Below are 19,431 nucleotides of genomic sequence, written 5' to 3' on the forward strand. Positions count from 1 at the left end.
TTTTTTTCTTAGTTTTTTACTCCTCTACACGCTCCCGAAGTTTTGCCATTTAATTTGGAAACACCCTGTATATTATATCATTGTATTATAAGAGAGTGTGATACGATTTTGCCGTTAATTATATGTATATTTTTAATTAAACTCTTTTTAAGTTTCTAATTAAAAAATTTTTAATGTTATTTATAAAATTTATTATTTTAATAATTTAATATTTCTAATATAGAGAGTTGGAAAATTTATATTAAATTTAATACATTTTACGTATCTCCCAAACGGTTCAATCATCAAATTTTAGTATTAATTTAGTACAAGATGATTAGATTATTAGAAAGTAACATAATATTAAAAATAACATAATGTTAAAAATAGAAAGTAACATAAAAAAATATTAAAAATAATATATAAAGAATTACCTAATGTAAGGAAGGTAACACTGACACAATTTATAAGTAAAGTATGGAAGCATATTTTCTTCAGTAAAATTAACATTAACGATATGTTAAATTAACATAATTTTGAGCGTTGGCAGAGAACAAAATAGCAGTTTCCGTACGATCGCCGATCGCAAAGATAAAACAGCGCTCATTAGATGTGATACAGATTAAAATGGGATTATTATTTGGAAATGTCATGAAATTAATTCCTGAATTTAGGGGAAACGTTTTGCTTCATTTTAATTTTGTCGTGTGTATATTCTGAAACATAATGCTAGTAACATATCATGATCTACTTAAGAAAGAGTGATGTTTCCTTGTTTTATAAGTTAAAAATTTGTATTATTGATTCTTATGTTGGTATTTATTCTGTTTAACATTCGTACATATAAACACTGCGAATACGAAACGTCCTCTCACATGCTCTCGAGACACAAGTATAATCACATCATATTATAACGGATCATCGTTATGCTGAGTTCAATGTAAGTTTTTTAATTGATTTAATTAATTTTTGACTCATCGACTGTGTCAATTATTTTAATATTACCTCGATATTTTAGTTAAATTACGGAACTTTGATTTGAATATCCAGCTAAATATGACAATTGAAGTTTTTAATTTTGAACAACAGCTTAACGATGATTGGATGACTGTACTCCTTATTCGCTTATCTTTTTACAAGGTATAAAAATGTTCAAACACGGACTCCGATATTTGTTATTTACATAGGATGATCTAATGTTATGTTCGAAACGTTTGTAATTGATGAGTGACATATATATTATATTTAGATTACACACATTCAACTGTGTCGGTTCTCATTGGCATTATTTTATCCTTTATTCACCCCTACAGCACGAAATATTGCTGCAATATTGAAATTATATTTTATTGGAAATTGCAACAATATTGCAAAATATTGTAATTTTAATATTTTGTAGAAAATATTGCAATATATTATTGCAATATTACAATTTAGTAAATAAGTACGTGGCTCCGCCACTAGAAGGACACGCTTCTTGTAAGAGGAAAACATTCAAGGATCCTATAAGGAGTACGTAAATCGAGTTAGCGAGTTTCCTGGAGATTCCCAACCTTTTTTGAGGCGTGTTCGGATTCCCACCTGGATGTTCTCCGGATATCATCTTTGTTCAATAAATAACAAGAATGAAATGATATCTGGGTGGCACTCAAATGGGAATCGGAACATAGCCTTGGATGTGTTTTCTGGGTCCCCGTATTTTTTTTTATCATAACTTTATAGTATTTTGGAATATGATGCTAAACAATAATATGTTAGCAATTAATAGAACTAGAATAATTATATATTGAAATATATACAATATTGAATATATTTGAATATTATACAATATTGTAGCAATGTTTTATGAAATATTACAATCTTTCAAAATAATATTGCTGCAATATTGCTGCAATATTTCGTGCTGTAAGGGAATTTAATCTTTGGAGCATTTTCAAATTTAATTGTTGTTCTTTAGTATTTTTTGGCATAACTTTTTCAATTACTATTAAAACTTTTTTATATTTTAATATTTCGATTCTATACATTCTGGCATTTCATTAAAAAAAGTTTTCTATTGAGATTTGTGATAATTACAGAGCTAGTCAAAGACGCCGTGTGTGACTTGGACCCAGACATATAAATTAAGATTAAAACGAGATATGTAATTGAGGATTAAGATTCGTATATTCATTGGTACATGTCACGACTGATTTTTATAGCCAATTTCTTTAACTGTAAAGCGATTTAAAGAATGTGGTTTATTACAATGACGTTTATATTGAATGAACTTGGTGAAAAAATAATTGGACGAACAATAAGTAATTAGCAAATTGAAATTTTAATTCGTTTTATTGTAATTTTATTTTAATTTGTTTATTGCAGATCATGCGTTGTCTCATTGTGCTATTGTTCATATGTAGCTTTTTATATCCTTTTTCATTTAGAGGTAAGATACTCCAACAATATAAAAAGTTTTTCTTCTTCTCAATTTATTCTTAATTTGATTGTTGTATCTTTGATTCAAATTTGCGGACACTGCGATGCGTGGCGACGAACATTGTGTATTTCAAGAATGGCTTTGCGACGGCAGAAACGATTGTCCCGACGGCAGCGACGAGTTGGATTGCAGTAATTTTTAGAAATACAGATTACATATTAATAATGATAGGATAATAAAAATTATATTTTATTATAATAAAAAACTTTCACATGCAGTCTTATGTCTTTCCAGGAACAAATAAAACATATGCAGAAAGTTGTAAAATAGAGAATTTCAAATACATGTGTCAAAATCATCAATGCGTACATCTTAACGCAGTATGTAACGGAAAAGATGACTGTGGTGACAAATCAGATGAAGGTGCCGGTTGTGAGTATACTATATATATTTCAACATATTTTAATTGTTGCATTAACTTTATCACAACAAATTTTAATTATATTGCCTTTTATTTTAATGCGTTTAAGTCTTTTGTGATATAATCTTTGCGTGATTTATTATATATTGTTAAGTTTTATTTAGGTACACCACCCAGTTGCCCCAGCTCGGTAAAATGCGATCATGAATGCAAACAAACTCCTAAAGGAAGTGTATGTTTCTGTAAACCGGGTTATAAGTTACAAAATGATAATCACACTTGTATAGGTAAAATTGTGATAAACAAAAGCGACAATGTTGCGAAAATCATATATCGTTCACCTAACGATTTTTCTATTTCACAGATATCGACGAGTGTCAAACTTATGGCATATGCGATCAAGAATGTATGAATTCTCCAGGATCGTATAGTTGCAAGTGTCAAACGGATTATTTCTTACAGGAGGACAAGAAAACCTGCAAAGCGAGTGGTAAATTACAATAATCTAGGAGTACGAGTAACAGCGTATATTCTTTTTATTTTTATATTAGACTTTATAAAAACACGAATCTTTCTTTGAAATTTAGGTCGTGCTAAAATATTGTTCTCTACAAAAAACGAGATTATCGAAATGTATCTCACCACGAAAATAAATGACGTTGAACTCTTCAATGAATTGAAATTCTCAAGTGACCTGGTCAGTATTGCAGTAAACGATGAACAGATATATTTTTCGAAATTGGAAGATGATAATGAAGTCATTTCAAGAAATATTCTTAATATGTCTACAGACATCGTGACAATAGGTAAATGTATATGATCTGTAGATATAATTAGAGCTTTTGTAAAGCATTTGTGGAAGCAATTTTTTATGTGCCATCATTTTTGTAGAACGAAATAAAATAATATGTTAAAAATATTGTAATTTCGTAATATACATATAATAGTAATTATAATCGAATAATAATTATAAATAGTTATATAATTCAAAGTTAACGTTGCATTTGCAAAATAAAATCGATCAAATATGATTCAAAACCAGAAAAAAGATATCGTGATACAAATGATCGATGCACAGCTTGAACCGAAAATTGTACCTACAAATTCACAAAAGAAGTATAATTATAAGCACAAAAAATCGCCTTAACTGAATATGACCTTTTCTGCTTACTCATATTTAATCTCATCGATCGATTTTCACATAATATTATTGTTTAAGTCTAATGTAATTTATTCTCTTCTAATAAATTATTGGAATATTTTAAACTGTATAAACTCATCAGCTATAAATAATGTAAAAATAATCAATAATGTTTATTTATTTTTTCATCCATCATGTTTTAACATCTCCCTCGAATTATTATTAATTATTTTTATATTACGATTGATGAAGACTTTGTATAGTTCAAAACGTTCAGTAATTAATTGAAAGAAAATAAATTTTGTATTAGACTATAAATATCTTTTCTACTCGTTTACTGGTACTCGTTGTTTATCACGTACTTTTATAAATATAATAAGATTTATATATATAAATAAATATATAAAATTATATATTAATATTTATAAAAAAAAGAGAATATGTCTCTTATATTCTTTGAGAAGTAAGTACTTTAAGATAAAAGTTGCATATTCTACTTGTTTATTATACCTTTCTAAGTTTTCTACATTTTTCTTGTATAAAGGCTTGTCAAAGATATCGTCGATGGCCATAGATTGGATCACAGAAAACCTATATTTTACGGACAAGATTTATCATCATATCGCAGTTTGCAAAATCATCGGAAATGACACAAATTGCACTGTATTAATCGATGATATTGATGAGCCAACAGGAATTGCTTTATTACCAACTCGTGGGTAAATATCACACTTCTTGCAAAAGTTATTCTTAAATTTTATTATTTCTTGATAACTTAAATGATCTTATAAAGAAACGCCAGAAGAAAGAGAGAGAAAAAAGAAGAGGTTCTTATTAATTAATTTATTATTTCATCAGAAGCTTACAAATCTTCTTAATAGTTATATTTTAAATCTATTGTACCATATGTAATATAATTTTTTACAAACTTTGTAATTATTTTTTAATAATCTAACGATCAAATAAAAAAAACATCAGGAAAAAGAGAGAAATTAAAAAAAAATACAAATTCTTATTAATTGATTTATCATCTTATCTGGATCCTTGGTTTATTAAAAATTGGATTTTAATTAACGATATTATTTTATAAAATACTGATAAAATAATTGTTATTCCTAAAATTTAAATTTTAAACCAAACATTAAACTTTTTCAATTATAGAGAAGCTAGAATTATAACAACATACTTAAATAGAACCAACTTAAATAGAAATATATTAAACAAATGTTACATTTATAGGAAAATGTATTGGTGTAATTGGAGTTCTAATCCACACATAGCAGTGGCGGGAATGGACGGCAAAAACATCCACGTATTTGTCTCTGAAAATATAAGTGCGCCGAGAAGCCTAACTATTGACTATCAAACCGATCGATTATATTGGGTGGATATCAAATTAAGGAAAATTGAATCAATACATTTAGACGGAACTGATCGAAGAGTTAATACTTGTTTCTTTTTTAATTATAAAATATTTCAAGGTACAACGCACTGAGATTCTACGAAATACATTTATATAATATAATTATTCGCAGTTTGTACTACAAAATATAATATACGACCCATTTTCATTGGCGATCTTCGAAAATAAATTGTACTGGACCGACATGAAATCCAGTGCGATACATTCATGCAATAAATTCACTGGAAAGGATTATCGGAATATCTTACATCGAAGTTTACATCATCCTTATAGTATGCACATCGAACATCCAGCGCTGAAGCCTAAAGTACGTATAGTATCATGTTATTTTTCCATTATAAAAAGTAGGTCGCAAAAAGTTTGCACTATCTTTCGATCAAATTTCAGATTAACAATCCATGCCTTTCCAACCCGTGTTCCGAATTGTGCATGCTAAATCAGGAGAACAGATACACGTGCGCTTGTACTTTGGATAAAGAATTAAACGCCGACAATCATACCTGTAAAGGTAAATTCGTTAAAAAATTAAGATTAAATACCAAATTTATTGGACATATTAACACATTCTGCATATCAAAATTGAGGTGTTAATAATAACGAATAATATTTATCACATATCTTATTAAGTAAGCATTCTTGAGTAAGCATGAGAGTATAATTTCAGAGACGACGAAGAAGCATCATTTGCTGATATTTGGTAGATATATATTTGTAGACTATTATGACGGAATGATAGGCAAGCCAAAAGTGAAAGATATACCGAAATCACTTATAAATGGACATATAGAAGACATGGCATCTGATCCGATCACTGGTATATATATTAGAGTTGCTTTTTTAAATATATTACAAATAGCGATTTGTATTTATATACTAACAATTGGTTTTTGTCGTTACCAACTTTTACAATTAAAAATTTATTTAGGCCAGATATTCATATTATGGAGCGGATGGACACAAATAGATGTCAATCGCTTCGATCCTGTCAATGATATTTTTGAAAACATCATATCGAAGAATTATTCGTTTGCTTACTATATGGGGATAGCATTTGATTATATTAGAAATAACTTGTATTTAACAAATTCACGCAACGCATCTATCGAGGTATACAATGTAAAAACCCTGGCAATGACGACTTTCTATTTTAAGGATAATATTCCCGATTATATTACATTGGTGCCTGAAGAAAGGTATGGCATTAAATTGATTAATTATTATTTACGAAATGATAGTTAGTGTTTGTTAATAAAACAGTTATAAAGAAAATATTACATATTAAATATTGCAGCAAGATGTACGTAGCGTTCCGAAAAGAATATTCTTTTATGTACTTAAAAAAATATTATGTATATGAAATGCAAATGAACGGACTCGGTGAAAGAAAGCTACTTATGGACGATTTGATTGGTCCAAAAATATCAATGTGTTATCACAGAGACAGTAAAACACTCTTTGTGAGTGCTGAAAACACTAATAGTATCTTGTTGCACTCGGCTGAAGGTTTGCATCCTTTAGCTTTTATAAGTGTTTAAGTCTTGAGTTATGTCTCGCAGATGTATGTTTAAATTTTTAAGTATATTATTACATAATTCATCGAATTAAAATTTTAATGCTTGAGTGTAATATACTTAATGGAATCCTAAAGCCGTCTATATTACCGATTAAATCGTAATTTTTGTTTAACAAATACCTTTTTCCTCTTTCACAGATTCAAAAATCTTTTTCCGGGATTAAAGTATATATATTAATACGTGTTTGTGAAGTGGAGTTTATATCGTGAACGACAAAAAATTTTTTTTAAGATTTCAATTTCAAAATTTTTTCGTTTTCGGTATAAATTCTACCTCATAAATACTGTGAAAATCAATCTGTGAAAAATATCAAAAATCTGTGAAAAAAGTATTTGTTATACAAAAATTACGAATTAGTCGGTAATACAGACGGCTTTAGGATCCCCTTAAGTTGAGAAATTTATATTATAAACATTATTTATTTAAATTGGAAGAAACTACTAAACTGTACGGTTGCCTACAAATCACATATTTACTGAAACTAAAAAAGTTTTTTTTCAGTGAACGTACAATAATTCATTACGAAAAAATACGTTTGTATGAATATCGTAAAAATATAAAGCATCTAATTTTTAGGCACACGTAAGTTCCGTACTGAATTAGATCTGCCTTTTGGTCTTACTATCATTGGCGACATTATCTATTGGACTGAAAGTGGATCAAAAAAATTTTACTCGACAAATGTTAAAAACACTTTTGATCTGAGCCATAAGAATGTAATTCCTTTGCGTGAGTTCCTTTAATACTTGTTTAATAAAGTACAATAGGGGAGAAGGTGGTATTATGGCACCCCACCCGCAATATTATCTTTTTAGATACACACATAGGACTGCCGTTTCTAATAACTTTGCGCAGAGATGTTAAATTTGATCACGATTGTCAGAAAAATAATGGAGACTGCTCACACGTGTGTTTGCCTACTAATACTTCATTTGTAAGTATGCAAGTTTTATGTAGGCGATGCAATCATATGCCACAACGTTATAATTATTCGTCAAACGCAATACAAACATTTCGTATACAATTAACAGTGTTGTTTTAATATATTTATGATATATGTTGTTTAATTTCATTTTGTTTGCGAAATGACACTATTTGTCGGAGAAATAAAAATTCAATCAGACATTTTTATTTCTAGATTTGTGCTTGCCCTCCTGGAATGACGCTTTCATATGACGATCATACTTGCATTATGTATGAATGTCCTGCGAACGAATTTAAGTGCGACGAATATAATCTCTGCATATCAAAAAAAAATGTGTAGGGTTTAATTATTTTTACACATAATCCATAATTAAAAAATAATTCCGTGTACATTGGAAATCAATGTATTAACAGTTATATTCGGTTGTAATACATTTTGTGTTGTTTATTATACGAATATCGAGATTAACTTACTTGTTTTGGTATATTTTTGTACCTTTGTATTTAATTTATTTTTCTTCAAACAAAGGAATATTCATTATTCCATTTTTCTTTTCTCATAGATTTCATATATAATATAAATATTATTATTTATAAATCTTCCAATTTATTTAGATGCGACGGTATCAAAGATTGCCCGCATGGTGAAGACGAGACGATAGACTGCCATGAAAAGAAGAAATGTGAGAAAGATCACTTCACCTGTACAAATGGCGAGTGTACCGATATGAAACATCGTTGTGATTGGCGTTACAATTGCATCGATCATTCGGATGAGGAAAATTGCGAAAGACCGCAATGCTTAGAAGGTATAATAATTACGGAGATAAATGTTACATGCATTTTTGTTCTACTTCATTATTTTTAAATTATATCTGAATACGATGATTAAATGAATATCTGATTGAATCCGTGATCTTTATCTCTCTACCCGTTTCTAGCAATATAATTTAATTTGAATCTTGGTTCAACTAATTTTTTATCTTAATACAATTATAAGGATTAAAAAAGTCGGAGAGTAGGTTGACCGAGATTAAAGTCCATCTACATTGGAAGAAACGGTGTGAATGTACTTCGACTAAACTTATACAGTCGCAGTTATGAATTTATTTATGATAAGTGTTTAAATATAAATTTATGATAAATTTTCGTTTTAGATGAATTTCAATGTCACGACGGGTTAATCTCTTGCATACCGAAGACACTTGTATGCAACGAGTTCGTAAGTAGCATTTATATCATACTTTATCCGTTTAATTCACTTACTGTATTTATTACATGTGATTTTTTTATTTTCTAAGAATAAACGTTAATAGTAGTTGTTAACTCAGAGTATAGTTTTGCAAAAAAAGCTATCGGAATAAAATAAATAAAAATACACTTTAAGAAACTGCGTCTCTACATTTCCAAATCACAATATATGAACCTTTTTATTAATTTATTTTGTATACAGCACAACTCATTTTAGCAATATTGTAGTAACACTGTATTGTCCTACTGAAAACGTTACAGCAATTAAATTCCTTCAGCAATTCAGTACATGCTGTAGGTTTTATTCGATATGGCAATGTTATTTTATTTAATGTTGTTTGTATTTAAGCCTGATTGTACAGACGCATCGGATGAAACAAACGAGGCATGTAAAGAAACAACATGTTTAGACGGAGAATTTCGGTGTCACAATGGTCATTGTATATCGGCTTCGCTGAATTGCGACGGCTTCAATGATTGCCTCGATGAGAGCGATGAAATATTTTGCCCACATCATTTAAGTAATTGCAGCAAGCAATTCCAGTATCAGTGTCTTGGCACTAATTTGTGTCTTCCTAAAATAGTAAGGTAAGTTGATCGTTTAATTTATAACATGAGAGAATATTCGGTAAATAATGTGCACGAATATCAAAATTTGCCTTAAGTTACTTATTCTTTGTGAAGATTTCTTCAAATTGCAGAGTTTGTTGTGCAAGCGGATAATCGTGAACGTTAAAAAATAAATTATAATCTTAATCTTACAAATTTTCCGTGTTTATCTATTTCTTTTCTTGCAGATGTGATGGCGTAGTTGATTGTCCGAGAGAAGATGACGAGCATAACTGTGACGTGTGTTTGAACGATGAATTTAATTGTGACGGAACGAAGTGCATTCCGAAGAGTTGGGTATGCGACAAAAAGGATGATTGCGACGATAATTCAGATGAGAAAGATTGTATCGATGGTAAAAAGACCATCATGGATTCTACTGAATGTAATGAATTCAAATGTTCTATCGGCACTTGTCTGCCGTACTATGAAGTATGCGATGGTTTTCAAAACTGCCCAGACGGCAGCGATGAAAATGGAAAGTGCCGTACGTTGTTAATATTTCTTGAGCTATATAACTTTAACTGCTAAAAATACTTTTAACGAAAAATTCATCAATTAATTTACATTACCCATACAGCACCAAACTTCTAAAAACGTTCATAGAACATTTTAAGAATGTACCAATATTCTTAGAACGTTCATATACGTTCTATTAATATCATGTGCTATCTGGGTATTTTTACCTTTGAAGAATTCGTTGAAATTGGTCTTTTCTTCATATAAGTTTAATATTTTACATTGATAGTTTAAAAAAAAGTGTTGATAAAGTGAAAGAGACAGAATCATAGAATTTCTGAAAATCTGAGAAATTTATATCTTGCGTATTAGTTTGCTCTATTTACTGATGCGTTATATTTTTTTGTTTAGAGACCGCTTGTTCAATAGATACTCATTGTGAAAGTCGATGTTACAAGACACCAAAAGGCGATGTTTGCGGCTGTCAATATGGATATCGTTTAACTAATGCGACTTCTTGCGAGGACATAAACGAATGCGAAAACGACGTTTGCTCGCAGTTTTGTCGGAATTCAGTGGGTTCTTTCGAGTGTTTGTGTCATAAGGGATATTACATCGATATAATTGACGGAGTTTCTTGCAAAGCTTTCGGTAAGTACATGGTTTCAATTAAATGTTTATGCAAGTTATTTAGAACAATAAATATTATTAATGATTATTTAGGCCCACTAATGAAATTCATCACCGTTACTGATATCGATATTAGGATGATATCACCTAATAGACACTCGATTCATGTGATCCATTCATTATCAGGATATAGTATAAATGGATTTGACGTGAACGCAGTCCACGATTCTGTCTATTGGAGTGAGAGTTAGTTTCTTTCTTTTAATCTTATAAATTAAGTTAATTATTAATACACGATATCTAAAATACACGTGAAGGGAGTCTAAAAGACTTCTGAAAAAGGATTGAAAAAGTCTTTCAGAAGAATCACGTTATTCAATTAAATATAAAAAAATTAATTGTAGGTGAATTCGGCACTATTAAGAAACTCAAAATTAGAGGAAATATAGAGGAAACAAAGAAAATATTCACAGTCACTATCGAGCATCCGCAGGCACTCACGATTGATTGGATCACCGACAATGTCTATGTCAATGATAATGGTCATTTGAATACGATTCAGGTATATTTCTTCTAAACATCGCGTTAACAATAGAATAATCGTAATCCGTATACTTATTTAATTATTTTATTGAAGGTATGCAATTTCGAGAATCAAAGATGTGCGATACTGGTGGAGATAGAAGATAAGGCAAAAGTAGGATCCCTTTTTGTTGACTCGACTAATAGGTACCTTTTTTATTCCTCTTAGTTTTTTTATTTTCATTTATTTGGCATATTTACCAAGATAACAAAACGCTAGCAGCATACCTACAAATTCAATCATGATTATAGAGCAAATTCCTATCAACTGTATTCTCTTTAAGCTTGGTTTCTATTATTATGACTTTTCAACCATAATATATAAACAACAGAAATGCATCAGCAATGGAGCATACTTCGATTCCATCATGATGCCATAATGCAGGATCTGTTCGTGTTCTGATACATTTCTATTAATATTAGAAAGGCAGTAGACTTGTACTTTATTGTTGCTAACTAACATAATATGCAATACATCTCTCTAAATTTCTTGGAGTGAAATCTCACTCTCCAAGGCTGGTTTGTTCCATCTCTCGAAACTTCAGTTAACTCTCTTACTCTCTCATACTCTTACTCTTTTACTCTTTTGTTGATCTATTAGATAAATTAACACATAATTTATCTGAAGATGGAACAGCCGGCCCTTAGAGTAAGCTTTCACTCCAAGAAATTTAGGGAGATGGTTTGCAATACATGTTTCCGCAAATTTGTCTATCTGGATATGAATTTGATAGATATTAATGACATCTTTGTTAGAATTATCAAAATTTAGATTCGCTCATGACATTGTAGATGGCTATTTTGGTCTCAAATAACTTGGCAAATGGACAAACCGTTTAGCAAAATATGTCGGACAGATATGATGGGCGCCGATATGAAAATTATTGATTCTGATGTAGGCTTTGTGAGCGGAATGACAGTCGATTACATAAAATCTAAATTATATTGGTTGGACAATTTTAATGAAGTTATCAAATTATCTAATCTGGATGGAAGTCAACGCAGCACGTTCTTAAGTACCAATGTATGTTAAAATGTTCATTATATCAAGCCATTTTTTAAATTTAAAACAGAGGCATGTTAAAAAGATGTAAAAACTGCATATTTAACTGAATATTTAATCCTTTTTTTTTTAATAATATTCTTTTTTTTTAGATGCGTTATCCGTCAAGCATTAGTATTTATGAACAATCGATTTATTGGTTGACGGGTACAAACGGTCAATTGCGAAGTTGTAAATTGTATGGTAAAAGATTGTGCGAAACATTAAATGTAGGCACAAATAATGTTCACAAACAGTTCGCCATTCTTCATATTTCCAGGCAACCTGTTGGTTGGTATGATATAATACTTAAGACCTCTAGTAATCTTAAAATCAAATTCTTATCATGTACATTAATTTCAATAGAGTTATTAAGTAAAGTTAAATTATACTTTTTTTAATAGGTAAAAATCCTTGTGACGTAGAGTTTTGCGATTATATGTGCGTTTTGAAAAAGGAAAATGCAACGTGTATTTGTTCAGATGGTAAACCGATAAAATCCAATACCACTTGTACGATAAATAGTAAATTAATTGGCAATACACAACATACAAGTATTTATATCACAACAATAATCGTATTACTAATTGCTGTTTTATTATTATGCATTTACAACTGCTATCAGAGAAACAAATTCCAGTGGAAACTAGCAGGCGACTTAAAGTACGTCCTAAATTTATTTTAGTATTCAATTTAAACAGGAATTTTTTAAGAACAATATATAAATATTATTCGCATATAATTAAAATTGTACAATATATAATTGTTGCAGCATTCACCGCTTTCATTTTCAAAATCCGTTGTATGATCGAAGAGATGAGATTGAGTTGACACTCGATTCGACAATTGAAGACTTGTCTTCTGAACAGCACGAACATGTCAATCCTCTTGATGATGAATTTGTAAATGTGAAGGTAAATTAGTAATTTTACACTTAGATAAATGACATTACTTTTTGTGATTATATCGCTTATGTGGTTATATTTATCGAATTATAATGTGCATTATGTAAATTTCTGTGCATTACGCACAGAGTACATATACGCACGCGTGATTTCAAGAAATAATTATGTTCATGGTTAAAAGGATAATTTAATCAACTATTTAAATGCATATAAATTATTGCAGACTTAATTATTTAGTATTCTTTTTGTAGGCTGCGATGGAAAGTAATAGAAGAGACAAAGATCAGGTGCTCGGAGGAAAGAGATGTTGAAGAGATAGAAAAGCTAGATTCGAGTGTTGTTCTTTGTACACATTCCAAATAATTTACAATAATAAAGATATCTAAAAAATTAATATGTTAAAAATTATTGAAACTTACTTGTTAGTTATAACAAAATATTTTATAGGTTTCTTATAAAATTTTTTAATGTTTATTACTCTAGATATCAAGGTGAATGTACCTATAAATGCTGCATGTGCGTGTGTGTATGTATAGGATCACAGGATGTTTTAGGTCCAACGCACCACCTGCTAATGCAGATTCCTGAAATTATTCTGGGACGAAAAAGTTCTAATACCAAACAAAATGTCAAGGCTATCATAGTTTTTGAATTATATTATATAATCATTTAAACCTAACAAATTATATTGTCTAAAAGAAGGATGTTAAAAAAGTATCGATTTTGATTTACAAGGTACACCTGAATAGACTTTGGAAAATTATTATTCGAGTCCCTTGGGGACCAAAATCGACATTTATTTAACATCCTCTTTTGCGTGTTCAAGTATGATACAACGCAAAGTACTAAAAGTAATAGCTAGTAGTTGCCTTTTGTTAATATTGATTACATAGTCGAAAATAAAATTACTGATATTTCTAATCCTTGATATTTATTATGTTAAAAAAAAATATTTATCCTCTGGACATTATGGTATTATATTTTCGTCTTAAAATGACTTCAGGAATCTGCCATTAGCAGGTGGTGCGTTAGTTCTGAAACATCTTGTATATACATCTTGTATACACATACTTGTATATACATACTTGTATATACATACTTAACTCATTACTAGGATTCACTAGAGCTGATTAAGGTAATTTATATTTAGATATACTTAAATTTAACATTATACAAAATCGAATGATGTAGAGATTACGATGTATAGACTATTTTCTCTCTTTCTCTCTCTCTCTCCTTCAAATATAGCTATATAAAATATTAGCAGTGTTCAGTAGAGAAAGCAGCTTTGCAACTGTTGTAAAATTCTGTAATATGACTGGTTTATACATTTAGAAATTATTAAACATTTATACATTTAGAATTTAAATTAAACTTTCTCTGTACAGTTTTGCATTGCATTATAAATTATTATCTTATAATTAATAAAAATGGAATTTTAATTTTATAAAAATATTATTGTTATAATGTCTTAATGTTAACTCAATTATAATAAAAATCTAATATTTAAAAATTAGAAAACGTAGATACAATGTCATCATGTGAATGATTGTTGATGCTGAAGATTCATTTGATTCCCAGTAATTTATATCCGATATCCATATGCCTACATATATACAATAAAAAAATAATTATAATAAACGTAATATAGTGTGTATTTTCTTTCTTTTCCTCCTTCCCCCCCTCTCTCTCTCTCTCAACTGTATGACTGCCTATTTAATTGAAATTATTCCTCTAGAGATGTATAATTTTAACTAATTAAATAGGGACTATCAAGGGCACCAACACCTGCCACTATTCCGCCTTCATCTTCGCTCGATAATTTGGTTCTTAGAATATGTCCAACTTGTTTATTTAACATTATCTCATTGCTATCCCTAGAAATATTATACAAATATTATTAACGTCATTTATTTATTAACAAAGAATATAATAATCAAAATGCAAGTCGTCCCATCTGTACTTACCCTACTATTACGCCATATATCCCAAGTTCTGTTATAACATCTGATAGATTAATGTCATTTTCTAAAGGCGATTCTTCTGCAGCACGTAAAAAATAATTTTTCTGTAAAGGAGGATAAAGGCGATCCATGAGAATCCATGCCGTTCTCTCTTGCGATTCCTTCATTGAACTTAACCACGTTTTTATACTCTCGTTATATACATTGTTCCCTCCTCCTTCCCTTTGTGGTTTAAGAACAAACTTGTATGGTTCGTTTATACCCATTTCTACTGCTTTTTCTCCATCATCATTCTATTATTACAATAAATACATTATTTTGGATTTGAATTACTAAAAGTTATTCATATAATTGTTAATTATATAAGCATTATGATGAAATAATAAATAGATTACTTACAAAATCTAATGTATATAGACCAGTAAATATTTCTTGTACTCTAGCAACAGATGCATCATCTTTTAGAAATTTTTTCAATACACTAGGTTGAGCTAAAGATTGTTGTACCTAAAAAGATAATTTTCAAAATCGAAATATTTTATTACAATGAATATTTATATAATATGAATATATATATATATATATAAAATACAAGGATACATTAATTACAATGAATATATGTTACTAAATTTATTCTAACTGTAATGAGTATGATAAAAATTAATGTTTTTGTTTTCTATTAATTATTTTAATATTTCATACAACTTTTGTACAAATAACAAGAAAATTTGATTTGTTGTATATTACTCTTGTTTAAGCAAATAAAAATTAAAATGATTTACATACTTTTTTAGTACCTGCTAAATGATACTGTACTGATGGACACTTTATTGCACGAGAACGTTCTATTAACAATCTCATGTCCCATTCCTTTTCTGTAGGATAAGCTTCAAGTTCGTAACCCGAACGATAGTAAACAACAGCCACTACCATATTTGAACTAAAATAATTCAAGTAATTCAAATGTTTCAATAATTCAACATTTCAAATGTCTGGATTCTTTATTCAGTATTTATTTCTATATTTGCAAAGACTTGAAAAAAATTCTCTTTTAAAATATTTTGTGTATAAATTTTAATATAATTTAAAAAATAAATTGTAATTAAGATTGCAACTTACACAATTAATTCTTTATTTGGTCCCAATTTCACTCCCTCCGATACTAAATTTGTTAAACTTTTTCTAATAATCTTAATTTTAGGACATAATTGACGAATTTGAAATTCATGAAACCTTTGATCGCTTATATTATAAGTTATATCTTCAACAATAAATAATATAATAGCTCTAAAACATATTTGTTTATTAGTCTTATTGATAGAATGTAACAACCAGAATAAAATTTGCTCTATCATTCAACTTACTCTGAATTATTATACAATTCCCATGCGAATATTAATCCTTTGCAAAATCCAATAAGCGCATTATTTTCTGGAATCTTATAAATAGCAATAATCAGTATTAATAAACTGTAAAATATTTTCAAAATATTACAGCATCAAGAACAATAGATCTATTCTCTTTCTAGCACAGTTCATCTTTCCTCCTTCTTTCACGTTGAAGTGAACAAGAAAAAAATGATCTGTGCAAGAAGTTCAGTTAAAAAGAACAGATTTACTGAAGAAGTTAGCATGTTACAAAAACCAAACATATAAATAATTATATCTTAAAAAAATTATAATAATAATGAACAATTAATTTACTTGTTCGCACGCTTTCTTCCTATATCCCAATTCTTCTAATATATATCTATAAAATAAATACCATTAAAAACATTTAAATAAGAGACTTTTCAAATAATAAAATTTCTTCTTAATAAAATTTTTCACACTGAACTTACTTATGATATTCGGATGTAATTGTAGCTAAGGCTGCAAAGCTAGTCGCTACTGTATTTATTTCTACTTGCTTTATCTTACAGTCATCATCGTGTAATAAATAATCTGATCTCAACAGTCCAAGACTTATACTCTATATAACAGGAACATCTTCTTTTGTATTTGTGCACAATGATCAACTGCATCAAATCTTTTCATTTTTTGATGTCTAGATATTAATATTTAATATCACATACCTGGCTCAAATCTTTTTCGTATACTGTCTCATATATGTGGAACAGCTTTGCTGTAAATGGATCAGCTTGGATTGTGCTAAATCAAATAATATAACTCTATGATAAAAAAAGTTCCATTATGATTATAGCTCTAGTAACAGTACCTTTTTAAGCTGCTTGTAAGAAATTCCTTATCATGAGCAACCTTATGAATAAGCTCGTTTAATATAGTTTGTACATTTTTTACAGTTAAAAAGGGATTTTTGGGGAAGCTCGATGGTAACAATGTAACAGGTAGTAGTTGTACCTGGTCCTTATTAAAATTCGTCTTGGACCGCATAGATATCCCTAAGTAATAACATAAGATCTCGTCACATAAATCTGTCTGAATGCATCATCTGAATCGTTACAATTATTTTATATTTGCATCATATCCTTGTCTTTGTGCTTAAAACTATATAAAATAGCCATCATGTTTGCCTTTATGACTTGCAAGTCATATCAGGAATGAGCAAGTATGTAAGTTTAATCATTTTTCATGTTTGATTATCAGCAATTTATTTCTTATCAGTAAAAAAATATAATTACCGTGCATAAGCGCCCAATCCTTCGCTTTATCTACGCTTTCTTTCAGCTTTTCCTCCGAGAGAGGAAGCTCAATACAAGGTTCCAATTGACAGGTACTCATGACGAATCTAAAATCAAATTGGACAACAATCAAGTCAATCAACATTACTCCAAAGAACCCTGACAAATGAAAGCGGCCATATGGGCCATGCTAATAATCAGCAGTAATCAGCAGCTGATTCCCTCTTTTCGTAAAATCATCGGATCACGTGCCGTGTAGGACAGGTGGGAATCTGGGAATCAAAAGTACCGTACACTAGCGAACCAACATCTATTTTAATCACGGGAACTAGTTACTACATCTATTTCGCGACACTGCCGATAAAATCGTAAAATCGAAAGTGAATGTGGTGCATGTCCGTACTAAATGTAAGAGCTTGCTAGCTTCAATTAGCACGGATAGAGAGAACTAATATTTCAAATGGAACTCGTCTATTGGCGTCTTTATGTGCACAAAGCATGCACAATGAACTGAACTATGTAGCCATGGATATTTCCGGTGGTTAACTTGTATACAGGGGAATATATCTGTAAAAGGGCTGGAGCGATATAATTTGTATCAAATTTATTTAATGTTGTAATTAATATATGTAGAAGTATACTTTTATCAAGTTTTTGCGAATGTGACATTCATTTTTATAAATTGTTACACGATATGCTGTAAATTTGTATATACATTTTATTATTATATTGCAAAATGTCATTAAAATTATATGTTTTATTAAAGATAAGGTTTTGTGAGCATAAAAATTTATACTTAAAAAATGGAAATATATATATATTGATGGATTATATTATTTATGTAAACAAATAGAGCAATACTAATACACATCAGTTAAAAACATTTTGTATTTAAAAACGTTCCATTTAAGTTAATTCTTGTTAAAATTTTGTGTTAAATATTATAATTTATCTAAATGTTAATTTAACTATTAAATATTATAATTTGATTAAATTAATAGAATTTAGGAGTAAATAAAGAAATAACATAAAAATAATTTTTTTTAATTATATGTAGGTATGTAATCCATGTATATATTATATATATATTTAAATAAGATACATTAATCTTTTTCATTATAATAAATATGATATATATTTGTTTCAATAAAAAATAATAAACATGGATTAATATTTAGGAAGGTGGAAAAAATTAATATTTAACTGACAATGAAATTGTCTTTTTATTTACTTTTTAAATGAAATTCTTTGTGAAAAAAGGCTAAGAATTTATTTTTTAAATAAAAAGAGATATTTTTTTTAATTAATTTATTTCTTCAGTACACTATCACATATTTCTGCCTATTTCTCTATATTATATTATATATATCAGCATATATATATATATTTTAAAAAATCATTAATACCTACACGTAAAATGTATGTAGAGTCCTACGATTGGAAACGCTATTTCGTGAATCTGAATGA

The 19,431-nt window shown here is 28.9% G+C and overlaps 2 protein-coding genes across 2 annotated transcripts; one reads left to right on the plus strand and one right to left on the minus strand.

Annotated features, from left to right (window-relative positions):
- Positions 1 to 2,501: 2,501 nt before the first annotated feature.
- Positions 2,502 to 13,695, plus strand: LOC108727685 (vitellogenin receptor). The gene is made up of 28 exons (XM_018455884.1): positions 2,502 to 2,589; positions 2,693 to 2,830; positions 2,984 to 3,106; positions 3,184 to 3,309; positions 3,407 to 3,625; positions 4,505 to 4,679; positions 5,200 to 5,401; positions 5,496 to 5,690; positions 5,771 to 5,891; positions 6,048 to 6,197; positions 6,309 to 6,576; positions 6,822 to 6,886; positions 7,534 to 7,686; positions 7,773 to 7,891; positions 8,096 to 8,217; positions 8,497 to 8,690; positions 9,039 to 9,103; positions 9,482 to 9,720; positions 9,930 to 10,228; positions 10,612 to 10,851; positions 10,924 to 11,076; positions 11,235 to 11,392; positions 11,468 to 11,559; positions 12,205 to 12,436; positions 12,568 to 12,745; positions 12,859 to 13,117; positions 13,227 to 13,356; positions 13,611 to 13,695. Exons 1-28 carry the CDS (start codon positions 2,502 to 2,504, stop codon positions 13,668 to 13,670), a joined length of 4,563 nt encoding a protein of 1,520 aa, XP_018311386.1. The 3' UTR covers positions 13,671 to 13,695.
- Positions 13,696 to 15,071: 1,376 nt separating this feature from the next.
- Positions 15,072 to 18,180, minus strand: LOC108727704 (glutathione synthetase). Its single transcript, XM_018455910.1, has 11 exons — positions 17,965 to 18,180; positions 17,541 to 17,724; positions 17,398 to 17,473; positions 17,164 to 17,294; positions 17,027 to 17,072; positions 16,688 to 16,761; positions 16,443 to 16,610; positions 16,110 to 16,263; positions 15,723 to 15,830; positions 15,327 to 15,616; positions 15,072 to 15,236 (listed from the first exon to the last, which is right to left on the minus strand). The coding sequence occupies exons 1-11, from the start codon at positions 18,107 to 18,109 to the stop codon at positions 15,110 to 15,112; spliced, it is 1,503 nt and encodes a 500-aa protein (XP_018311412.1). The 5' UTR covers positions 18,110 to 18,180; the 3' UTR covers positions 15,072 to 15,109.
- Positions 18,181 to 19,431: the final 1,251 nt, after the last annotated feature.

This window comes from Mycetomoellerius zeteki, unplaced genomic scaffold, assembly GCF_001594055.1.
Source record: "Mycetomoellerius zeteki isolate Tzet28-1 unplaced genomic scaffold, Tzet1.0 scaffold52, whole genome shotgun sequence".
In the NCBI taxonomy this organism is placed as follows: domain Eukaryota; kingdom Metazoa; phylum Arthropoda; class Insecta; order Hymenoptera; family Formicidae; genus Mycetomoellerius; species Mycetomoellerius zeteki.

What these genes read in the sequence shown, in the direction of transcription:
- LOC108727704 (XM_018455910.1), bottom strand. Translation starts at nt 18,109, where the DNA reads ATGTTGATTGACTTGATTGTTGTCCAATTTGATTTTAGATTCGTCATG. An exon ending in CTTACAAGCAGCTTAAAAAG is followed by an intron (nt 17,474 to 17,540) that starts GTACTGTTACTA and finishes TATTTGATTTAG; the next exon opens with CACAATCCAAGCTGATCCAT. An exon ending in ATATATGGCGTAATAGTAGG is followed by an intron (nt 15,237 to 15,326) that starts GTAAGTACAGAT and finishes TAATATTTCTAG; the next exon opens with GGATAGCAATGAGATAATGT.
- LOC108727685 (XM_018455884.1), top strand. Translation starts at nt 2,502, where the DNA reads ATGCGTGGCGACGAACATTGTGTATTTCAAGAATGGCTTTGCGACGGC. An exon ending in TGATAATCACACTTGTATAG is followed by an intron (nt 3,107 to 3,183) that starts GTAAAATTGTGA and finishes TCTATTTCACAG; the next exon opens with ATATCGACGAGTGTCAAACT. An exon ending in CGATGAAAATGGAAAGTGCC is followed by an intron (nt 10,229 to 10,611) that starts GTACGTTGTTAA and finishes TTTTTTGTTTAG; the next exon opens with AGACCGCTTGTTCAATAGAT.